Here is a 25,106-nt window from a genome sequence, read left to right as displayed (position 1 = left end):
TTCATCGCTAAAAAAAGATCGTGTTACAAGGCGTGCTTTTGACGCGTTTCAATCTCATAATGAACAAAGAAAAAAGCAATAATAAAATGTGCAAAATCACAGAAGGAAGCACAGAGCCGGCCAGAGCCGCTCCTGAGTGGAGGTTATGTGAATGTGAATGGAACTGCCGAGAACTGGAGCCTCGGTTACGACTCGTTTCAGCCATGGAGAACAAAGGAATAAAGCGCAGGGTTTTATTGGATATCGAAGGGTTTTCGCCACAGCTCGCATAACTCGCAGAAGCAAAAGTGAACAGCAGCAGCCGGGGCATCCATCCATCCGTCAGTCAGCCATTGATCGATTTGCTTGGAAACTAATTAAAAAATTCGACACATAAACAAATCAAATTGCATTTACGAGTATGTTTTGCATGTGCCTCGGGCTTCCTTTTTTTTGGCAAAAGTAAAATTACTTTGTAGATTTTCTTAACCTTTTGAGGTGGCCACAAGATGAGGCCACCAGCAAATGAAAAGTCAGGCACTTTCGTGCCGTGATAAACATTAAAGACCTTACGGATTGCCCTACAAATATTGCGAATTTTAACATTTCTCAGCACTTAAATGGCAAACAACTTGAAGCCTTCGTTTTTCGTTTATTTTGCGTACAATTTTGCAGTGTTTTTTTTTGCACAATTTAAATTTGTTCGCTGTTTGCTTTCAGCTCGGTTGTAGTTGGGTTTTCTGCGCTACTCACATCCCTTGACCAGACCATTTCTTCCTTCCCTTCGAAGTACGGAAAACAATCGAAAAGCAAAACGAGGAGCTGTAGGTCAAGGATTACGTTGGTCGAAGCATTAGGTACCCTGCAATAGTTTGAGTAAATTCGAGTCTGATGCAAACCAAGAAACTTGGAAGGACTGAAGATTGGGGCAAAGAGTACAAAGAATATTTGTGCAGAATTCCAAGTCTTTCGTTTCGCACAAATGGTCATGCTCTAGCTGCTCTGGAGGGTACATACACATTTATGTACATTTGCGTGGCAATATTAAAGGCAACCCCAAATTGTGGAGGTGGCAGCAACTGCAGTCGGCCGCAAGCCGTACCAGTGGCTGGCTGGCTGCTCCTGTGGCTGGCTGGCTGGCTGGCTGCTCCTCTTGTTGTTGCATTTTCTGCTGTCGCTGCTGTTGCTGCTGCTGCTGCTGCTGCTACAGTTGTTAATTCATGGAAATTTATGTTTAATGACGACAAAAAGCAACAAAAGCTGCACCTAGCAGCAGCAGCAGCAGCAGCCTCCCAACTGTCTGCAAAACTCCGAGGCAAATTGTGGCGGTGGCGGTGGCGGTGGCGGCTACGCTTTTCGGCTTCTCATTAAAAGTGAATTTGCCTGCCACCAGAACTGACCAACTGAGCCACTAGACTGTGTTAAATAAGCACCAAAGTGGCACCGCGTTTGCCGGTTGTCGTTGTCGTTGTCGTTGTTGGACGTTTGTCGCCGTCGCGTCGTCTGAGAATGCGGGCGGAAGAGTGCGTGGGCACCACGCGACACCACCACCACCACCACCACAACGACCACCAAAATAAACAACTACAAAATAAACCCGAAACCGAAAGTGCAACTTGCCACAAAAATTGGATTTCGCCCAGGCTTCAGCAGCAGCAGCAGCAGCAGCAACAACAAATAAAAAAAACAACACACAAATTGCAAAGAGCTTTATGACACCTGGCATGCAATTACATGGACATTCCATTCTTGTTCCCCCGCACGACAATCTGGCGGCAGTCCGCAAATCCCGCCATCAATTATGCAACACGAGTACCTGACACACACACACACACGCACGCACACACACACACACACACTGGCGATAGATGGCTGAATGAATGGATTTATGTAGATGTTTTTTATCCGATTTGATTCGATTTTATTATTTGTTAATTTGTTGTTTCGGTTGATTTTTGTGGGTTGCCGCCATCCGGTTGGACTGTAGCCAGACACTGCAAATCAGTCAGTGTTCTAGGCGTTTAATAGCCTGATTAATACACATACTTGTTGGAGGTACTGTGCTCAGGATTCGGCTTAATAGCGGATGCATATCGTAAGGATATCGTAAGCGTCCAAATCGAATTGCAACGCAAATAAATTCGACTGAATTCGTGGTCTCATTTGCCCGAAGAGAGGGAATTCAAACCTTATATTTCATATTAGAAATTATCCTCACACGTTAAGTGTTTGAAGCTGACTCTAACTTGTATATTTGCATACGTTTTTTTGAGTTTTCTTCCTTGATTATTCGCGATTTGGTTATTATTTTTACGCGCACATCCCCTCGAAATAATAATTAAATATTCCATAAATTCAAAAGCGTATTTGATGGCTTTTTGTATTCTTTCCTTTGCTCTTTGTTTTCTCTGTTTGTTCATTCGTGCATCCCCTGCCGATATGCATCAAACGCGACCAAGGCCAAAGGGTTAAGACTCATTGATTAGCCCAACAACAAAAGGAGTGCGCACTGCGATCATTCGACATGATATGATCTGAGGGCTACCCTTCTGGAACCACTGTTTCCTCCGCCCTAACCGATGACAATGAAAAAGGGGAAGCGGGAATACAACACAGAGAGATACAATCGCTTTGCTGTAGGAGCAAATCGTTATGTAAACCATAATCTATTTTAATCTTAGAACTCACGAAAATTAGCAAAGATCCCAGGTTATGGGATGGGCTAATTTTTGCCAGCGATTTTCAGTGCTCTCTGATAAGAGTTTTCAAATATTTCCTCTGAAAATATGCTAAAATATTGGTTCATCTTTCTTGTCTAGATTGAACGCTGATTCCCCACTAATTTAATAGCAGATTTAGTCAGCGCAGTGTCCTTTCCACGACCAGTGTGTGGAGGGAAGGAAACTCACTTGCGATTCGATCTTTAAGTCCGCTTGGCTGCTCTCAGCCTTTGTCTTATTCCTGGGCAACAAAGTAAGGAACCTCAGAAGATCTTCGGTTGCGAGCTGCTTGGAGGAGATCTGAAGAGCACTTCTAAGCAGGAAACGATATTTTTGGTTGTGTGGTTTCTGCCTGATGCCTGATGCCTGCTGATGCTGATGCTGCGGTTTGTCGTTTGTGATTCTGAGATGTTGTCTGGAGCATGTCTATCATCCTCGCCTCGCTCGTCTGTCCAACATTGTCTGCTTCCGGCTCACAGCTCTAGGCCACGCCCAGGCTCAACGCTTGGCCACATAAATCATGTTGTTGACCAGCGGGCCAACGGCAGCAGCAGCCCACTGTCATCGCCACAGCAACAGCCACAACAGCCACAACAGCCGCAGCAGAATGCGTGCCAAAAACGTTTTGTGCCACAAAATGCTGGCCATACGCTTTTTGGTTAGCGAGATACACTCATACGCTCTTTTTGCCATTATTTCTGTTGCGATTTCAAGTCAATCCAGTTGCTGACAGTCGAACATAAAAACTTAATTAAGCGACAGGGAGGCAGCGGGCAGTGGCAGTGGCAGTGGCGGACGGAGCACTCGGCACTACATTTGGATACAAGTACACTTGTTTGCCCCAGATTGCTGTGCCGCTGTGCCGCTGTGCGCGGCTTCTAAATCAAATCACATTATTTTTTTTTGGCTTTTGCTGAGGCGAAAGTAATGCGGCTGGGTCAACGGTGCGTATGCGCGATGCGGCTAACCTGACTGGCTCTCAGCCAACTGAAGTGTGGGGCAGCCAAGAAAGGGAGCGAGCTGCAGCAGTTGGGGGAGTAGGTGCCAAACAGACACACAATCTCAGGCGACTGATCAGTGGCATGCAACACAACCGACAAAAGACAAAAGACAAACGACAGACCAGAGGGAAGAGGGAAGAGGCACATCTCGCTTGAACTTTTCTCTCTCTCGTATTTTGCATCACGTAAAGTGGAGCAATGATCCGATGTGGCGTAAAGTGGGGGGCTGGCCAGTAGAGTGGGATGTGTGTGTGTTTGTGTGTGTGCGCGCAACAATTGGCCAACTATTTTGGTGGTGACTTTAATTGGCTTCAGCACAAAAAGATACACACGAAGCCCCGAAACAAAACGAAAGGAAACGGACGCTGTAGATGCATTTGGGATTCATTTTATTTTGGAATTTAGGATACCGAATCAATAGTGAAAAGTGCAAAGAGTGCCTTAAAATATGTCAAAAAAGACAGCGGCCACACAGCTGAGTAAAATATAAATGATTCCATACTCAAACCAGTAGCAAACAGCTTCCTGTATATTTAGTGTATTAATGAAGTTGATAACTTTGTTTGTTCCCGTTTCCCAAAAGCTTCCATCTACAATAGGAAATGTTCCAATGGTTCCTGTTCCAATTCACAGAAGCCACAGGAATCTGTCAATAATCGTTTCCATTTTTTATATACTCTTAGAAATATTTGATTAATATTTAACTTAATATTTGATGGCTCGATAAATCATAGAAAATAAATCGATAATTTATTAATCTATCAAATGGCAAATATTGAAATTAAATCAGACAAAGACAACTTAGTCTTGCCTCACTGTACCCGTAGACAAGTACGAGCAGCCAAAGCATGCATGAGAGGCGATTGAGCCCCGAATGGTTGCGGCCTAATGGTGTCAACACCGAAAACCAATTGGCAAAATGTAGATCTCAAAGGAGTTTGAGCGCGCAGGCGCTGCGGCCTTCGCTCTCAAAGGAGGCTCACAAATTTATGGCTTTCAATTGGCATTGACAGCGATAATTGGCCGCGTGTGCCGCCACGAAGCTAGCTAAGCCAAGCCGCCGCCATATGTACATATATTGTGTGTATATTTCGGCCATTAATCATCTTGGCCATGGCCTACAAAATGGATGTGCAGAAACAGAAGCAGAACCGAAGCAACGGACAACACGGTTCCACTTTCCTTTCAACGACAACGCAAACTTTGCTCAATTTATAGATTGAAAGACAGGGAACAAGACACTCGCAAAACACTCTTCATGTTCAAATTGATAGGACAAATAATTGTAGTTCTATCCACCAAGCAAACCAAGGGAAAATGCACTCTCTCTCTCGCATTTACAGGACACAATAAAATATTTATTGTGCGTTTTTGTCGGTGTGGGAGATAATTATAGGGTGGCAGCAACACAATTATAGTTCGATCGAAGGGAAGGGAAAAGGAGCTGTTCGAAAATAATTGTAGGTCACATAAATGCAGGCAAAAATCAATGAAAAAGGCAATCGACACGAATAATTCCTCCAATTCGATGGGGCAAGAATATCCTGAGAACTTCCTCGTAAAACCCATTTTAATTGGTAAAGTTGATACTCAGATTCATTCAATCATTCAGATAAAACGGTGATAATTAAGAGGAAACGTAAATTGCATTTCGAATTGTTCTTCCTTAGAAAAGGAAACGCTTTCGCTTGAAATGGGATACAATGTGAGAATATTTTCAAGGGTAAAGTTGGAATAAAGAAATTATTTTGAATTGGGAAAATACAGAGTATTTATTCAAGAATTTTTAAGTGAATGAAAAGCATCTGTGAGTAGAAATAAATCCGTGGAAATGAAGGGATTAATTTTAATTAGAGAGCAACTCATTATGGATGAAAATTTTAAAATTGCCTTCGTCTACCCACTCAGAAAGAGATTACTTAACTCCGTGTGCTCCTCGCACTTTTGGAGAGTTTTCAGAATTCAAAACGAACTCGAGGCTCAGACCGCACATGCTCGTAAAACTTTTTCATGCAGAACAAACCCACAAAAACTGAACACGAGCCTGAAAGCTCTGCACTCTACACTCAAAAACATATTCGCGGAAGCGCGAATTTCGTACGGCAATTAAGAGAACTTTTCCTACAATAAGAACGAGTGTGTGGTGTGGTGTGTGGCATTAGTTGTAAACATTTCGTGTGTTGAGGAGTGGATAATACGACTTACGATAATTAGTTATGTTTTGGCCAAAGAATCATTCAATTTGCAAGTGCAGAACGAGTGCTCAAAGGTGGTTCAAGGTAATCCCAGTTCAAAATATGCCACTAAACGTACAAGAACTATTCATAATTGCCATATATTGAAATAAAATTATATAATATTTAAAAAGTGTTTTGACACTCGCCTGTCCCTGAGACCATTTGCCCTCTAAGAGTGCTTTTCTTTGGTCCATTCAGAAAGTTTGCTCTCGTCGAAAATGTATACAAAATTATTCTATATATTCCGTGAACTGTATTTCCATTGGCAAACCCCTTAACAAAGTGAATCTGTAAGCCTTGAGGCACCTAATCGGCGGAAAGTGTTTCCATATCTCAATGGACATTAACCGATGGAACTTTTTCGGTCACTTGTTTATTTTTGGGTTTGTTGTTGTTGTTGCTGTTGCTGTTGCAGTGAGTACAACAGTACGTATGAGCATTGTTTTGGGTGGCTGTTTGTTATAATTTCAGATAAGTTTTAGATCGACGATTGTCGGTTGTTACATTGTTTGCTGGCTGGCTGGCTGCTGGCTGCTGGCTGCTTTTGTGGTTTGTTATTATGCAAATTTTGGCCAACAAATGCCACGAAAAAGCAACAAAAAACACACACAACGCTGCCGTTGCTGTTCCTTCTCTTTTTGTGTGTTGTTTTTGTTGGTTTGAATTTTAATTAATGTTGCGCATACGCTGTGTATACCCTGCAACTCCCATGCCTCATCCCCATCCCATTCGATCCCATCCCGAGGTGTGTTCGAAGCTGCTGCCGAGCAAAAAGTATGCCAAGTAAATACAGTTTTTCAAAAATTAAATAATGAGCACATTTGCTCTTGCCTTTGCCTTTGCTTTTGCTTTTGGGTTGTGTTTTTGTTTTTCCTCTTCTTCGACTGCTTGTTTTTAGATGCAGGCAGAGTCTAAACACTTTCACTAAGCAGCAGCACAGACAGACAAAAAACCCAATCCACCAAAGGCTACACGAATTTCGTGTCGTACATGACAAACTCCCAGCTCCCTCTACGTCGCTGTCGCTGTCTCTGGCCCAAAGGGGGCTGGCTAAAGGGGGGCTAAAGAGTTGCCCTGTATTGCAGGAATGTAGGGGGAGTTGTTGTGCCGACGATGGAGATGGTACACGGATTCAGAGACAGCGACGTGGTGACTGCAGAAATGGAAGTGGAAGTGGGAGGACAACAACAAACGGGCTCAAAATTGTTGATGCGAATGGCTCATCTGATGCCTGGCCAAGTGCCACAAAGCACACCAGGAAAAGGGTATTTTCCCTACCAATAAAGTTGTTTAAAATAATCTAAAATATTCCAAAGATATTTTAACATCGTTGGCACAACAACATCTGGCACTTACACAACAAATAATACTTTCAGTCCACGCGCCAGCTGTGCAATTAACGCAAAAGTATGGCTCTGATTCTAGTGCATTTTAAACTTAATATTTGGCAAAACATTTGTTCTTAAATTGCTGAAAATACCCAGTAGTATATCGCCAAAGGTCGAATAGGTTGAATAATCAAGGAAAATCCATTCAATTGGGAAACCTCCAACTAGCCTCTGCAATGCAATAAAAACTGAAGAGGCATCAAAATGTAACAACTTTAAGAGGTAACTCGAAGTGCTCGATAATTATCGATGCATCTCTGCAACAAGCAATGATGTGGGTAAACTATACTTAAAATGAAGTGAAGAAAATGAATATAGTGCGAGGAGAGCAGCAGAGTATCAGCAGATGATGCTGAAGGAGTAAGCAAAGACACCATCGAGTGCTTTGAGAGAGTTAATTGCCACTGGTACTGGAATGATGATTGGGGGGACTGAGCACTGAGCACTGCGCGCTGAGGGGACTGGGGACGGAGGAGACTCTGTGGCGAGTGGGACTCTGTGGCGACATTGATTAACGAGTGCTTAGTTAGAGCGGCACTCAGACACGCGCTGCTAATGCCACAATGCCACCAGACACATATTTGAGGATCCAGCAATGATACAACAGTCGACAACCGACAACCGACACCCAACAATCATCAGCGATGGACCACAGCAGCAGCAGCAAAAGTCAACAGCAATTGCGACAAAAGCTGCAAAATGCTCGCCACAACAAAAGTGCAATAATAATTCTCTTACTCTCCCTCTCTCTCTGTCTCTCCTCACCCTATTTTATGCGCTTTTGGTTTTCTCTTTCGCATTTTTATGATGAATAATTGAATGGGCTTCTAGGAACTAATTTCAAGAGAAGAAAGGAGAGAAAAGTACAAAAAAAAGAGCAGAGCGCGAGGCCCTGGAACTACATTTGTACATATTTCGAATTGTTTGTATTCTATTTTTTTTGCCTCATAAATGTGTGTGGAAGCGTGTGTGTGAAGGGGTATATTGGGACACATTGGATCAATTTATAATACAAAATGAATAAAACTATAAATATAATGATGGGATGAATAAATAAACAAAATAGCTTAGATGAAAAGTATTACTGCTGCCTCTTAGTGGTGCGTCGAAATATTTATAGGGTAGCTCTTGGGCGACTACAGTCTTGTTTTGCAGTTTTTTGGCTGTGCTCTCCAGGCAGGCATCTGTATAAATACTTTGAAGTGCTGTTTTTTAATTGCAAACCCACGTACCACCCCCCCACCTGATGATTAATTTTTGGACAGCCAGAACAAGGCAGCGCAAAAGGGAGAAGCATGGAGAGAGAGAGAGTAACAGAGAGGGAAGGGCAGGGCAGGGAGGGAATGGGAATGGGAGGTACTAGATCAACGACAATAAAGAGCTTTGACAGCTTTAAGTATACGCATTTATTTCGAATTTATTTCAAGTTAGTCTGTTGCACTCTGTCGCTGCTCTGCTCTGTCGCTGCTCTGCTCTGTCGCTGCTCTGTGTCTGTGTCGATGATCGAGAAATGTAGAATGGAGGTAAGCATCTACATATTGTACATTCGCATTCTATGTGGAAACACACAGATGCACACAATGTGCGTGCCACTGGGCATTGACCCAGCCAACTCTGCTGCTAAAATGTTTCCAGAGTACGCATCTCTGCTTGAACCAATGTCAGATGGAGGTGGCTGCTGCTGCTGCTGCTGCTGCTCCTGCTCTATGATGATTTCTTGCTCTTGAACTCGTGCTGTGGCTGTGTGTTTTGCTTTTAGTTTAGCTGCAAGTGCAACAATTGTGGCTTATGTTTTTGACATTCAAAGGTGGACTTTCCCTGCTCTCTTATTTAATTAATTGCTATATTAATTATTAGTATTGAATGTGTCTGCTGCTGGCATGCTGATCCGTTCTTTCTGTTGCTGTTCGAGGAAGGTTTCCTTTTGGTACCCTTAAGAGTACTTTGACACCTAATCTATCGCTCTAGATACTTTTTTACTCCCCCTATGGCACCATTATATGTGGCTTCAGATGTCTCTAGAGAGCCACCAAATACGTAATTAATACCCATATGGCTACTCGCCTCTTTCCTGTATTCTGTTTACATTTATTTATGCATCAACTTTGCCCTTTTCCCATAGATTTAATCTAAACAAAAAATAATATAATATAAATATAAATAGATTGAAATTCGTGTATTTTTGTCCCGTCTCGGTGCCCGTCAAGAGCAACTACAAATCATGCTACTAGTGAGTCACTCCAATCCAATAGCAAATTACGCACAAAAATAGCTTCAACAACAATTTGGCAAGACACAAAAATTGTGGCAAGCGGGCAGGTTAGACCTAGGTATGGCGGGGCACGGGGGAGGTGGATATGGAATGAATCACCTGGCCAACAGCTGGTCCAGAGCACTGCAATTCCCCGTTCCGTAATGCACTCTTTTGGTGTGTTTTATAGTCGAAATATAAGAAGCAATAGTTTGGTGTACGTTTACCCACATTTTAGAAGGACAACTCCTGTGGCATGCTGGTGGGGCAGACCCAGATGGCTGTGGCGCCTCAGCGATTGCTGGTGCTGCTGCTGTTGCGGCGTATGCTGCTGATCCAGGGCGGATTTAATCAATTGAAATGCCATTCTCTCGCTCGCTCTCTCGCTCTCTCTCTCTTGCAGTCTGTCTGTGATGTGTCTCTTCTAGTCATGGATCATCGGGAGGTCGATTGCATCACTTTTACCCGCTCTCGTCTCACAGCTAATTATAGCCCGACGACGCAAAGACGCACATTAATAATTTGGATGGAATTTTTAAACAAATCGCTCGCTGATTAACTCAACAGTTTCGGCCGGGGCATTATTTATAAATCAATACAGCCGACTGCGAGTACAAATCAAGTGTCAACGCCTCCCCTCAAAGCTGGAAGCTGGAAGCTGGAAGCTGGAAGCTGTAGCTGAAGCGAAGGGAATCACCCAATCACAATCACAATTTCTGAGTGTCTTTTTTTGTTAGTTATGTTTTGTGGAGTAATCACAAGATACACACACAGCTACAGAAGATACTCTCAGGCAGAGTGCACGGACACAGGTGATTTAGCAATCAATTAAATAATATTTTTCATCCACTTGCACTTGCACGAAGCACCAAACAAAATTGTCAAAGGAATTAAAGTTTGTGTTTTGTTTTGCTTGTGGGAACCGGCGAGCGCGCGCGACTCGAAAGCAACTGGGGAGCGAATGGCACACAACAAAAAAAGGCATGCGGCATGCCCGACAAGATCGATTCTACTGAAAACCACATCCACAACGAATGCCGAGCGTGAATGTGAATTTGAATGGAGCCCCCCGAGCTCGAGTCAGAGCCAGAGCCAGAGCCAGTCAGCCAGTGAGTCCGCGAGCAGCGAAAAATACAACCGAGCAAACCGAATGCGAGGGTTCGTCCAAGCACTGGGCAAAAGAAAAAGCAAAAGCAAAAGCAAAAGCCACACAGCAGAGCAGAGCAGAGCACAGCACAGCCACCAGAGCATGTGCCACACAAAAATCATGGATCGTTGGGTTGGCTGCCAGTGCCGCCTGCCTCCCTGACCGCCTCCCTTCCCGCGAGTGAGCTGCTGATAAAAATAAAAAAAGAACAAACTGCTGCTATGCCAATGGGGATCCGTCCGGGGGGGCCAGGCAGGCAGCATGCGATAAGATGGTACGGGAAAATGAAAAATGTGCTCCAGTTGCCTCCCTCCAGTGCGAGCAGCTGGCGGCATCTGTGGGGCATGGCCTGGCCATGGAGCATTGCCCTGCGATCAAGCAGCAGCGACATCTGTGAGACACACAAGATAAACTAAGCATGGCAGTGGCGACATCTGCCGCTTTCGGGTTGAACGTGCAGACACCAAATGCCACTAAGCGGTCAAGAGCTTCCCTAAAGCAACCAACAGATGGCGCTGTTGGCAATATGATAAGCTAATGCATTTCCATACGTATTTCTGCATAAAAATTAGGCTCTAAGTAACCAAAAATAAAGATTAAGTATTGCTGACAGCACTGGGGAATAAAGTGAAAGGCCTAAAACGGATGGGGTCATTGCTTTGGAGCGCTCTAAACAGCAGCACCACCTGTAGGTGGGTAGCAGCAGTAGTGCTTAACAACAGATGGAATAGATGGCGCTAGTTGCCCTCCACATCTAGAGGGTGCTGAGTCTCGGCTCGATTGATTCAAATGTTGTTGTGCACTCACCTTGCAGACCCGCATCATTGATGCTCGATGTGGACGTGGAGAATCCGGGCAGCTTGCGCCAGCCCTTGCGGTTCCAGAAGCTGCGCGCCTTCGACTCCGTTGCCGTTGCCACTGGCGTCATGAGCTGTACACCCGTTCGATGATTCAAGTTGAGATGATGATTTGGTCCTGGATCCTCGGCAGCCCGGATGCGGGCGCAGCTGAGTATGCGACGGCCGCAGGAGGCGCGCGTGAGGAAGGTGCTGCCGCTGCCGCTGCCGCTGCCCACGCCCATGCCCGCCTCATCGTAGACAGTGGCTGCCCGCTGAAAGGATCGACAGCTCTGTGTGGCCATCGTGGACATGGTGGCGGAGGCTGTGGGCGTCTGGCGGGCGCACTTGATGTGCTGCGTTTTGGTGAGGCGCAGACTGCCGATATAGCTGGCGCCGCTGCTGCCGCTGAAGCCACTGTCCAGGTCGCAGGCGGTGCCCGTGCCCCCCGAGGTGGTGGCTGCCGCCGGAGCCGTCTTGAGCGTGGCCAGCAGCAGCTGCTCCACGCCGCCGCTGCCAGTGTCGCTGCTATCACAGATGTTGTCCGCCGATGTGGAGGCGAGTCGCGCCAGCATCATTGACGGCTGTCCGCTGGCCGCCGTCACGCAGACAGTGGGCTTGGGGGGCGTGCCACTGTCTGTTGTGGCACTGCCATTGCCACTGCCACTGCCACTGCCAGTGCCAGTGCCTTCCCCCGTGCCACTGGGCTGCTGCGACACTTTGGGCGGACTCTCCGGCATGAGCATGGCCTCCACGCTGAGATTCAGCTCGCCCAGAATCTTGTGGTGGCGACTCTGCACCCGACGCTGCTCCTCCTCCACCAGCGTCTGATTGAGCGAACCCGCCGAATGGGAGCCCACCGCGCCCCTCAGCTGATGCTGATGCTGCTGCTGCTGCTGCTGGTGGGTCGATGGCTTTGGGGTGATTGACGAGGAGGACTGCAGGGCGGCCGCATTGATCTCCTCGTAGAAGTTCTCGCTCTGTCCCAGGCCCAGACGGGAGGCGGTGGCCAGCTTGTGGTAGCGCGTCTGGTAGGACTGCAGGGTGGCCGGCGAGACGAGCTGCTTGTTCTTCTTGCCCTTGGACAGCAGGGCGCGAATGGAGTTGGGCGGCGGCGGCTCGCTGGACGAGGAGGAGCTGGAGCAGGAGGAGTTGGTGGATGTCCCAGCCGTTGCCGCAGACGCTGCTGACGCTGAGCCGGCACCGCCCTTGGTGGCTGCCGCCGCGCCCTCCGGCCGGGGCACATTCGAATGGCGCATGGCAGCTCCCGGCTCATAGTACGCGTAGGAGTAGTCATGGTGGACATGGTGCTGCAGTGGGTGCTGCTGCTGCTGGTGGTGCTGCTGCTGCTGCTGCTGGTGGTGCGTGTGGATCCTGCCGAGTGTCTTGCTCTGGCGCGCCGCCAGCTGTTTGAGGTGGTGCGGCGAGGTCTCCTGTTCGTTGCAGATCTCAATGGCATCCGGATCGGGATCCGGATAGCGGGGCAGCAGCTGTCTTCTGCCTCCGTTCCGCTCCAGCAGCAGCGAGGTGGACACTCCGCCAGTTGCCGCCGAGGAGGCTGCTGCTGCTGCAACTGCTGCTGCTGCTGCTGGCGGCGGGTAGTCCGGTGGCGGTGGAAACTGCAGGCAGTGCTTAGCCACACCCACCCCGTGAATCCCCTCCAGCTGCTGTTGTTGCTGTTGCTGGAGCTTTTGCTGCTGCTTGAGTCGCTGCAGCTGCGTCTGCTGCTGCGTGTAATAGTTCTGATTGGCGGGATGCTGATGCTTCATCTTCGAGTGGACCAGCACCTTGCCCAGGTGATGGCTGTGTCCTCCAACCACTCCCACTCCCACTCCTGCTCCCACTCCCACACCCACTCCCACACCCACTGGCGCTCCCACACCCGCACTCCCGCTGGTGGCATTCACAGGGCTGGCAGTGATGATGCCCGTCGTCGGACCCGCGCTGGAGTTGCCGCTGTTGTTGCGTCTGCTTCCCAGGCCCAGGCTCTCCATGGCACATGGTTGACTCCTACTCCTCGCACTGCTTCGATCTGAAAAGGAAAAGAGCGCAAAAGTATTATAACTCATTGTGGGATCACGCGAATCTTCCATGCTAACATTTTCTGAAGTGTTCAATTCTGTGACAACTGACAGAGAAATAACAGACAGAGTAGCTCTACAGCCTAGTGGATTCTAAGAGCGCTGTTACAGCGAGTTAACAGAGCGCGCTAACAGTGTGCTGTTATAGGTGCAGCCTGTCTGCTGCTTTTAACACTTGGTCGGAGGGTTACAGTGCGCTGCAGCTGGGCTGTTAGTGGAGAAGCAGTAACAGGCTGTTAAACTGGGCTGCTAACAGCTGGCTGCCATGTGACAGCTCAATAAACATCTTCATTAGTGTTTACAGATTAGGCATCTCTCTGAGTCAAATAATCACAAAATGGCAAACAAGAGACCTTATACGTAGATATGTCTACTGTTATCTTTTCTGTCGAATCTATGTGGGATGCCAGAGAGAGCAGCAGACCAGCAGACCAGCAGTAGAGTTAACAGAGAAAGTAACAGAGACGAAGTGACTGTCAAGAGGAGAGAACCAGCCACAACGATCGCCATGCCATGACAACATGAGCGCCATTACTTAAAGTTCATTCAAGTTAAGTAAATACTGTGGCAGTACTGATCCCTTTCTCTGTCAGATATTTGTTTAGTTTAGTTTTAATAATTACTGCTACTTAATTACTGCTACTCTGGCGGCGCGCCAGAGCAAGACACTCGGCAGGATCCACACGCACCACCAGCAGCAGCAGCAGCAGCATCCACTGCAGCACCATGTCCACCATGACTACTCCTACGCGTACTATGAGCCGGGAGCTGCCATGCGCCATGACTTTTATCAGGAGACAAGGAATTTTAATAGACATAGTTGTACACCTGCAGAAGGGGCACCCCTGTCTCTCTTCCCCTCTTCATGGAGTTGTATGTTGAACAGGAAAAACAAATAGGAGCAGCTGCCACAGCGAGCCAGCGAGCCAGCCAGCCAGTCGTTGGATGGATGGATGTTTGGGTGGTTGGGGGTTTGGGGCCTTCCCGGAACTTTGACCGCTTGGCGGCACGCTCGAGTGCGGCAAGTAAATGCCGCATTCAGCGCCACGGCTTTCAGCATGCCACACACAATCCACACATGTCGCTGTGATTAATTGCCGCTAATTCAACAAAGTTCCTGGACTCTGACTCTGACTCCGACTCCGACTCCGACTATGCTCCTGGCTTTGACTCTGCCATGGCCAAAGGGTTTTTTCTCTACTTTTTGCTAAGGTTTAACTGAGCATTAATTTAATTGAAAAATAAAGCAGAAACAAGAAATACGTCTGGCTGGCTGATCCAAAGAATCACGCAGGAGTGCCGAGTACCCTTACCCTGAAAGCATTTCATGATGGATGAACAGAAAGTCAGATTTTTGTGCTCTTGCTCGTATGGGTACACAGTGGAGTGCATCCCAGCCATAATACTGCACTTGGATCCATTTCATTGATGATTCATTCGGGTGCAAGGAATGATTACAGCACTGGACTGAAACTCTATGATACATGCAGCGAACTAACTTCATCTGATCGCATTCTGTAGATTCCTTTCACATATGTAAGCGGAACATTCCTCCTGGAATGTGTTGGCCGCTTTTGTACCCGTGTTCTCATCATAATTTCAGCTACTTAACTGCCGTCTAAGCCGCCACGAAGTCGGGCTGTGGCAGATGATATTTTCAGTGGTTTGGCAAGATTATTGTTCAGATAAAGGACAGAGGGAGATGGGTAGGAGGCTAGGCATGAAGTCAGCCTTCAGCCCGCGAAACAAATAAGAAGATGATTTTCAAAGGAATTATTATTAAAGAATTGAAATCACTTCTAAAGTATGATTATGGGTTTAAAAAGTCTCACTATTTGTTATTGTTTCAATGGTATTTTCGTGGAGTACTTTTACACATTTTGTTAAACATTTTATCACACACTTCGCTTGAATTTTCAAACACAAATCGTAATCAAATCAGCTCCGAAAAGCAGTCTACTCCAGAAACTTCAACAGCTTTGAACACACATACCAAACAGAATTCAGTACGAAACGATCAACAGTAGAGACAACTCCAAAACTATAAACTACAAACTAAAACTACAAAGCAGCTCCCCGCACGTAAAGAAAAACACAAGTAAAATTTAATTTTAATTCATAATATTTGATGAATCCCCGTCAATGACTTTGTTTTCAACCGTTTCTACTTTGGACAGGTCGAACGCTGAACTGGTGGAGATGGACAATCCAGCAGTTGCCAATATGCTGGTCCAAGCCGAAAAGGTCCTGACAGTGGTGCAGGAGCACCGCACCACTCTACAGTTGGGAGCAGCTGGCTTGCTCTTTATGGTCGTGATAATGTTGCTGATGAATGTGCTCAAGAAACCTGTGCCTGGCCCTGTGGCTCGACCCACCCAGGCACCGATGGCAGATGTTCCGCCAGAGACTCCTCCCAAGAACCTGACCACCCAGCACCGATACAATCTCAGAAACACTCCAGCCCGTCGTTCCCGGGCATGTTACTGATATTCTGATATCAAAAAGATTTCAAAATTTCTAAATTTCACAATTTCAAGATTGAACCAACAATAAATTAAAAACCTTTTGGTGATTTGGAATACTTTTGAGTGCGTTTCGTTGAAGAGTTGAAGAGAAAATAAGTATTCCGAGTTGAAAAGAGAAAGAGCGCGGAGAGAGTTGGATTAAGATGATCATTCAAACAGAACAGGTTTCGTTTTGCCCGTGAATTATTATTGGCCAAGTGCAAGGCTTCATTCCACCTCCGCGCAGGCTTAACTGCACAGCATAAGCACATCCGTAAAGCTTTGGCTGCCTAGGAATAGTATCCATCGGTAGATGGGAGACCTAGTTATGCCGGTGCCGGCATATGCCATATGCTCGCTGATGCATGCAGTTCACCCAAAGAAGCTCCTTCACGGGGTAGAGAATATATGTAATAAAGTTGACGATGATAATGGCAGCGAAGGTTTGGCTCGCTAACATAGGTAGCCGAAAGACAGAGACGAAAAATGCAATTGGTAATTTGAGTAGATCTCAGTCGGGCTCTCCCTCTCTCTCTCGCTGTTCGCGGCGGAGTAGGTGTAACCCGAGACGGAGGCTAAGAACTGGGCAACTGGACACGAACGATCACGTTTGGCACACAGCAGGTCCCCAAATTAGCGTCTAAATTTAGCTACTCAACAAATTGAATTGAGCTCTCCAGCAGAGAGGGGCGCCCTCTCTCTCTTGCGCTCTCTCTCTTTGAGCTTCTTCTTTGTGCTTCTGGAATTTTTAAAGCTCTCTGCGTGTGCAATTGAATCTGCAGCAGGGGAGATTAGGGTTTGGGTGGGGACCACTGGGGAAACATCAAAAACCCCTAACGCATGGAGCATTGTCAACAGCCGGAGATACAACCAGCGGCAGGCGCAGCAAGAACTGAGTGGGCGTCGAGCAGGGAGCAGGGGTGCAAGGGTAAGGCAGTGCGTCGGTATAGCAGTGCAGGGAGAAGGGAGAAGGGGAGATCGGAAAGGGACCCAAAGGTACAAGATTGAAAATACCGGGGAGCGTAGCACTCGAAACCTTGGGCACAGCACCCTTGAGGCTCTCCCTGGGCTCCCCTGGGTCGTGGGGAGACCCTCTTGAGCTACCCCGTGCAGAGGGAAAACCGCTTCCTACCTCCGTCGGGATCCTAGGGTAAACTTTCTGCTCTGTTCTGTTCTGTTCTGTTGCCTTAAACAACATCCTTCCCATATGTGTACCCGCACGTGGAACACTCGTATGTGCGTAAGCGTCCTGCCCCTTTCGTTGGTTAGTTTGCTTGCTTTTGTTGTCTCTCTACGCTCTGTTTTTCCTCTGCTGTTTCACAATTTGAAGACCTACCCAACAGTGCACGTGGAGAGCAAAGGGCATGCCGTTTTGTTGCGCAGGTTTGCTCCCGATGGGTGCTGCCGCATGACGCGCAGCATGTTCCCCATACTAGGTAGGCTGCAGTTTAAACTTCAGAAACAAAAGGGAAACATCGCCCGATTGATACATCACAAAGTATTCTGACTGCACGGCGTTCAGACATATTTCAAAACAAATCGAAATCAAATAAATAAATATATTCAAGGTAAGTAAGAAGTAACCTCCATTATGCGCTAATATTGGACTGTTTGCTAGTAGTTTTAGCTGTAGAAGTTGCAGTTGTGGCAGTGGCAACAACCTAAAGTAAAGCTTCAATTTATATATTTGCAACTCTAATGATTAAAGGGCATCCCTCAAGTCGTGCTTGTTGTGTTTCCCGATTGTTTGTGTCTCTGTTTTTTCATAATTTTCCCTGCCATGCCCCGAGGGCACATTTTCCATGCAGCGTGCTGAAAGGAAAGTGAAGTGAAGTTGCCGCATGGTTGAGGGTGTGGCATGTGAGGCAATGATGCAGCAATGAGGAAGAGTGGAAAATCCATCAAGCATCTTCCCAGCCCCCGACGATGGATGCGTGGCGGAAGTCTTTCTTTGCTTTGCTTCCTTTGCTCACTCTTAAGTTTCTTTTCATGCCTCTCCCTGCTCTCCTTATCTCCTGCTGCCTCGTGTCCTCCCTGCCAGTGTTTTGCGCTCACTCTCTCAAGTGACTTTCGCTGATTGATTGGGTGGCGGTGTTGCTGCTGGCTGGTGGCTGTGGTGACCCCGATGGGGCACTTAATTAGAGACACACGCACGCACCGCACACCGCACACCGCACACAACACACAGGGAGAAGGACAAGCGGAGCAACTGCAACTGCAACAAGAAAAAAATTGTGCAGCTGCAAGAGAACTTTAATGGGGTAAACAGAAGGAAGGCCATTCCTACTCTCCACACTCCATGTCCCATGCTGCATGCCCCAATGCCAGCCTCGAGTGTCGAGTGGCTGCGTGGCTCCATGGCTGCATGGCTGCATGGCGCGTGTGCAACAGAAGCTGCAGCAGAAACAGCAGCCACAACAGCAACGCATTGCGATAATTATATGCTGAAATGCTGAGGCGGGGAGGCAGTAACAGCCCCAGGCAGGCAGCACACAAAGTGTTGCATGTTCTTCTATCATATTTACAATTTATGTGTCGCCAATTCACTCAGCCTCCGAGACACCCAACTCCCCGAACTCCATTTGCAACAGTCGCAGATCGCCGGAGTCCCTGTGCCCTCGTCCAGATCCATCCAACCATCGGATGATGCACGAGTGCGAACAAGTAATTAGAAAACATATCTCGAATTTTGTATTCGCCTCTTCCGTTCGTGCAACTCCAGAGAGTGGCTGTGGCTGCAGCTGCTTCCCCATTTCCCATTCCCCATTCCCTATTCCCCATTCCACATTCAGAGATTCTTTAGCGTCTACTCCTTTGGTGTTGCTCTGGGAGATGCCTTCTCAGAATTTCCCTTCAAGTTTCCCCAACTAATCTGAAATTATCTCTCTTGCAGTTTCACTTTAAAAGAGATTCTCCAGGGGCTGCTGGCTGGATTTTATTTGCAGTTTTCAGAGCTCTCCAAACACTCAGAGTTGAACCAATTAAGAACCGTGTCCCAGTCCTGCATATATCCTGCTGCAACCCTTCAATGCAAATGTGTGTGTGTCCGAGTGGCTGTTCCCCTTGTTTTCCTTGTATTTTCTTTAAGGATTCTACTGGATCTGCTTCTGGTTATTCGCCTTGTTGTCACTCGCTTTCGTTGATTGTTCGGCTGGGTGCATTGACTTGGCCGTGTCCGTGTCCGTGTCCTGCCTCTGCTCCTTTCTGCGCATTGTCAACAAGTGCGAGTGAAGCGGACGTTCCACAGTGAAAGGACGCACCGAAATGCACCACCACCGAGGAGTGTGTGTGTGTGGACATGGGGCAGATCCACGCTAGTTTCCCCAGCTGCATCTTTATATCCTTCAACAGAATATTTGCCTGCAGTTTAACCCCCCCTGTTTTCCGCATTCTTGTTTCATTTCTTTGCCAGCAAGAAAGTAAAATGAAAACATCAGGAAGGGTGCAGTGCAGTGGAGTGGAGTTTGTTTTCTGTTGTCCGCTTAGATACTGCAGCGGGGATAAAGGTGGAACCATGATGTGCGCTATCTCCCATCCATCCTATGCATATCCTCTCCCCATTCAGCCAAGCCCCCTGCCCTGCCCTGCCCTGCAATGCCCTGCCCCTCTCTCCTGATAAGCTTCATTGGATGTGCTGCATGTTCATGGCTTTTCCTGCTTTCCCACACACAGCCCGGCTAGCCGGCTTCTTTTGGGCCTCGTCTCTGGATTCTGGTATCCAGGTCTCTGGCGGCATTCTCTCTTGCTGCCTTCATGCTAAAGTGTCGTTTTCATTTGTGAACATTTTGTCAATTTCTACGCTTTCACTTTTCACACACGAACTCAAACACACACTCTTAGACTCACTTTTCTATCCACTTTGTCCCCCAGCCACACAGCGTTGGCTTTGTCTTTGGCGTTCGATTTTCAAGCGTTGACTTTTGTATTTTTGGAGCGAAATTTAAGAACAGAAATCCCCCAAAATCGTCGAAGGGTTTCCAGGTGAGTAGAGCAACATTTGCATACAAATCTCTGCAGCTTCAGTGATAAGTATTCCCTTCCATTTAGTAAAGCATCAATCATGCCTGTGCAAGCTAAGAATATTCTACGACTTCTTCGCCAGACTCTCGGCAGTCTCATGAAGCTCTTGCGTCGTGGCGGCTGCCAGGGAGAACCCGATCGCCATTATTATGTCTCATTCAAGGCTCAGAAGGATGACGAGCAACTGTATCGCTCCAGCGCGTGCTTCAGCCTGGATGGCTTCGATAGCGATGAAAGCGAAGACATAGAACACTTCAGCATTGTCAATAGTCAGACACGCAATCCATTTTAAACGAACAGCAACAAGACACACGGGACAAAGGGGACGAAGGGCGGGGTGGGGTGGTTACAATTAAATTATTTTCCATGTTATTATGTTTCGTTGATCGGAAATACCAATTGGTTTTATTTAAATTTGGGGTTTGGGTCTTTCAGGCTCTTAAAGTCCAAGTGCAACTCGCAGGCTGTTTTCCTGGCCCTGCTCTGAGTGGAAACCTTACCCCTAAGCCAATTAGTAATTAAAAACCCAGGAAAAACTTCCATTTAATGAGTCTCTTATGTATCTTAAGGATCTTGTTGGTGTTGTGGGCTGGGGCTGGCTCCTTGCTTCTTTTCTGTTTCTTTTTTGCATAAGCCAACCTGGAACTGAGGGTCAAAGATCTCTCTCGCTGTCTGTTTTCCCATGTTTTCTCCAACTCTCGAATGTATTTACACTTGACGGCAAATTATGCAAAAGAAAATCCAAAGTCACCCCAGGAGATTCTCAGGAGCAGGACTTGAAGATGCTGCTCGGATTTATGCCCGTGCGGCTCCCCCATATAATATTTTTTTTTGTGTTAAAAGCAAACTACATCCCGGGTACACATGCTCCACATAATTACATGGATGGATGGATGGATGGATGGTTGGTTGGTGCACCCAGGAGGCATCAGTAGGCAGCATTCCAGTTGCATTGTTTCGACTCCCCTCGGAACAGAACAATGCCACATGCCACATGCCTCATGCATCTAGCATTGGGCATGGGTCACCTTTTTTTATGTTTTTATTCCTGCCACCAGGATGGGCTTGGGGCTTGGGGCTTGGGGGCGTCTCCATCTTCTTTATTTTGTGCACTCAAGCGCCTTTTACTTTGTGCATAATTTCTTAAGCCTCTGCACAGGGGTGGGGAGTGGTGGCAGGTGCCGGGTTGAGTCACAAGGTCACTGGCCCTTGCCACACTGTGGCTTAGCACACACAAAGGCCTCATCCTGATCCCACCCACTGGTCAATCCAATGCAATTCATTAATGATTTTTTGTGTGTCCCTTAAAGGAAATGAAATGAAAGATTGATTCTGCAGAGTCCCCAAACCCAAACCCAAGCCCAAACCCAAACCCACGTCCAGTCAGTCTGCAATCCTTTTGCCTGACAGTGAGGAGCATCTCCATGTCCGCCTGCTCCCTCCTGCCTGTTTGTGTGTTCCATTAAGAGTAGCTCTTGGGCATGAATGAATGTCATCATCATCGTCATCGCCATCAACCCCACTCCCGCATTACCATGGGTACAAGTGGAGGGTGGGAGGGCGGCTCACATGGGAGAATGCCAAACCCAATCCCCGGTGAGTGCGGAGCAGAAGGAGGAGGCGGTGGAGGTGGAGGCTAGGGTGAAAGTAAAAATTACACTTGCAACGCGCGCGTGTGGCAGCAAACCCCAAAGCACCAGCCAACAGATTCTTTTTTTTTTTTGTTGCATGCAGCAGCAGCAAACGTCAAAGGCAAAACAACAGCAACAGCGACAGCGACAGAGAGTGAGAGAGAGAGAGAGAGAGAGAGAGCAAGAGAGAGACGTTTGTGGTGCTCATATCCCGGGGTCCTGGGCTCTGACTGACAGGGGAGATATTCCTGGGAAGAGCGAGAGAGTTCGTTAAACCTTTAAGCATCGAAGTTTTCATTTCTTCACACAAAAAGCAGCAGCAGCAGCAGCAGCAGCAGCAGCAAGCCAGGAGCCCCAGAACGAACTACAAACGGAATGGAAAGGGGAATTCGGGATTCGTCTTTGGGTTTGGGGTTTGGGGTTTGGGTTTTGGCGCGAATCCTTCCCTGGCCTGTGCCCGGGGCAGGTCGCGACTCGCTCGCTCGCTCTCGCTCTCTGGCAGAGATACTTTGATGCCAAGTGGCGACTCCAGCTTACCAGCAACCAGCAACCAGCTCCACATCTCTCTGGGTAACACTCCAAAACTTAGTGGCGCTGACAAAGCTCACACGGAATGCTCGCACACCATTCCATGGGGTGGCAGGCGTTGACAAGAGTCAATGACTGTTTGGCGGATTGTCGCATAGGTTGGGGGGGGGGACTGTGGAGTGGGTTCCAGGGTTGAATCAACCCAAAAGTGCGTTGCGTTAAAATTTAATTAACAAGCGTCAAACCACACGGACACGGACACGTCACGCACTTTTCTATGAGGCCATCCATCCATCCAGCCAGCCATGCCCCCACGAGACACTTGACACCTTGAACCACCAATTGATGTGCCAACGGAGATTATTTGGGGAAGGGAGGAAAAAGTGGGAAACAATGCTCCTTGGCCCCTGCTGCACCTGTTGTCTGTTGTGCCACTGATTCCCTATCTCGGATCACACACGAAAACCCCAAGGTTAACTGATCCTCAGCGATCTTCGCTGTTGTGCCTGCTAATTGAGGCTTGTAAGAGTGTTTGCCAGACAGCAAAACAGCCAGAAAGCAAGACAGCAAAAAGGTTAGATTGCCACCTTGCCCAAGCGCTTCACCAGAGATCTTGCCACAGAGATCACACGCTATCGATCTCTGCCACGAGGCTGGAAGGTGCTGCCACGGTAGCTGGCGTGTAACTGGGCAGCCTGACAGCATTTTACTTTCTCTCCGGCTCATGCGATCGCTCTAGCAATGATCTTCATTCCCCCATTCCCAGTGTGGGGGCCTGACACATCAGAAATTCTCGCAGGAGGAGTCTTCAGTACATTGTCCGCTAATTGATTTTGCTGCTTAAGTTTACAACGCGTAAATTTCTTGGTGAAATGTAACCGAAACTGAACACCCATGTCAGCTGGAGGCTCCAACTGTGAGTTGTGCCTGACCTCGAATGTCCTCTGTCCGCTGTCCACTGTCCGCTGCCCAGTGTCCGCTGTCCGCTGTCTCAGTGTTCACGTGTCCGCGGCTTGATGGTAATCGGCTTATGACTGCCTGGTTTCATTGTGGTCTGTGGACTGTGGGGCTCTGGGCTTTGGGTTTTTGTTTTTGTAAATGATATGCGTGTCCAGTGGCAAAAAGTGACAGCGCTAATGGGCAGAGGATGCACTGGCCAAGGCAGAGACTGAGACTGAGACTAAGGCCATGCCATGCCACGCATAGCTAAGCTCCATCTGCTCCTCCGCTTCCCTCGTTGGCTGATGAGACCGAGACTGAGGCTGAGGCTGAGGCAGAAGCTGCAGCTGAAACTGAAGCTGATGATGATGCGCTCAATCAGATGCGCTCAATAAACTTTGCAGCTACTTGGCATTGTTCGAATGCCAAACTGCAGTCTGGGGAGTTACGCTGCCGGAGCACCGGAATCCCTCACTAAGTGGCCAAAGTGTGTCGTCGTCGGGAGTCGGCGGTCGGGCTGTTGGAGTGTCCTCTCTGCTGCACGTCCCACAAGTTGTTTGTCGGTTGATTGCTGTTATGTGCTGGTATGCAACGCTTAACACGCCAAGTCAATTAAATGTTCGCTTCCGCAACTCTTGGCCTGAAAGGAAAGTGTAGCAAGCGGCTGGCTGCCAGCAGTTGAAACTGATGCCTCTCAGCTCCTCTATAGAGAGGAATGGGACTGGGCCTGGGACTGGGAATGGGAATGGCCAGCAGCAACAAATGCAGCTCATGTTTGATGTATCGCACATCCCAGTGTGGATGTGGACGCGTGGACACATGGACGTAGGATGTAGCTGGGCTTGGGCTTGGGCTTGGGCTTCGGGTTGGGGTCTTTAAGGAGCCTGTGGGATGGAAACTGGGTCTGTGGACGGACACTGGGCAAAGTGTCGATGAAGTGTTTATGGCAAAACAGCAAACATCAAAAGAGATTCCAATGGGCTCGAAACAGGTGAAGGGGAAAGCGGCTCGGAGCAGGGCAGGAATCTTTTTTCTTCAGCAGAGATTTCTTCAATAAACCTCTGGAAATTCCTCTACAAATAAATGTTAAATATTCCTTAAATTATTAACCAAAATCTCTATTGAATGGATTTTACATTCCGCTAAGCACCACCGAAAAAATGTTTGAATAAATGCTGCAACATTGAGGCGCATAAATGAAATTGTGGCCATTTCCATAATCATTTTGTGATTTGAAGCTAATGCGACTGTGGCTGCTGCTGCTGCTGCTGCTGCCAGGCACTCCTGGCACACTCATTCCCCAGCTACATGGAGTGGCATCCTCCAAGATGGGGCAATGACTCGACAATTGCCGCACTGCATTGGGGCAGACATCATTCAATTCGCGCCGCGTCATCGTTTGCATCCATTTGTGCAGAGCGCTGGCTGCCGTTAGATGCAGTTGCCGCTTGAGCCTTAGCCAAAGTTGAAGTCATCGCTGTGGCATTAACAATTAATGTGCCACAGCGGGCTACTGCTGCTCCACTTTGGCAGCCATGCCTCTGCCACAGCCACCCAATCTCTCCTGCGACTGTTCCTCCCCCCCTGCTCCGCTGAAGACGTTCATTGAAAACGTTTAAGGCGGCGGGTAAATTAAAGTAATTGCGCATACGCCGCGTTAGACGCTGGCTGGCATGACAATGGCAAATTGCTTGCCATATGACAAAATGAGGCACGTCACCTCCTTCCCGCACTCCCAACTTCCAACTCCCCTCACGCATCTTCCATCTCCCATATGCCTTCAGTCATCTCTCTGCCATCTCCCGGGAGCAGCGAAAGAAAGCAAAGAGCATCTTTCCATCCAT

General features: G+C 47.7%; 1 protein-coding gene across 1 annotated transcript in view; it reads right to left on the bottom strand.

Moving 5' to 3' along the window:
• The window catches only part of LOC117889621, a 105,546-nt gene that overhangs the window by 69,975 nt on the left and 10,465 nt on the right, over positions 1–25,106 (bottom strand). The window contains exon 2 of the mRNA XM_034794069.1: positions 11,531–13,591. Within this exon, the coding sequence (XP_034649960.1) occupies positions 11,531–13,553 (2,023 nt within the window). The 5' untranslated portion in view covers positions 13,554–13,591. The remainder of the gene's footprint in view (positions 1–11,530; positions 13,592–25,106) is intronic.

This window comes from Drosophila subobscura, chromosome A, assembly GCF_008121235.1.
Source record: "Drosophila subobscura isolate 14011-0131.10 chromosome A, UCBerk_Dsub_1.0, whole genome shotgun sequence".
Lineage (NCBI taxonomy): Eukaryota > Metazoa > Arthropoda > Insecta > Diptera > Drosophilidae > Drosophila > Drosophila subobscura.
Note: the sequence above shows the minus strand (reverse complement) of the source record. Positions and strands in the feature narration are given on the sequence as shown.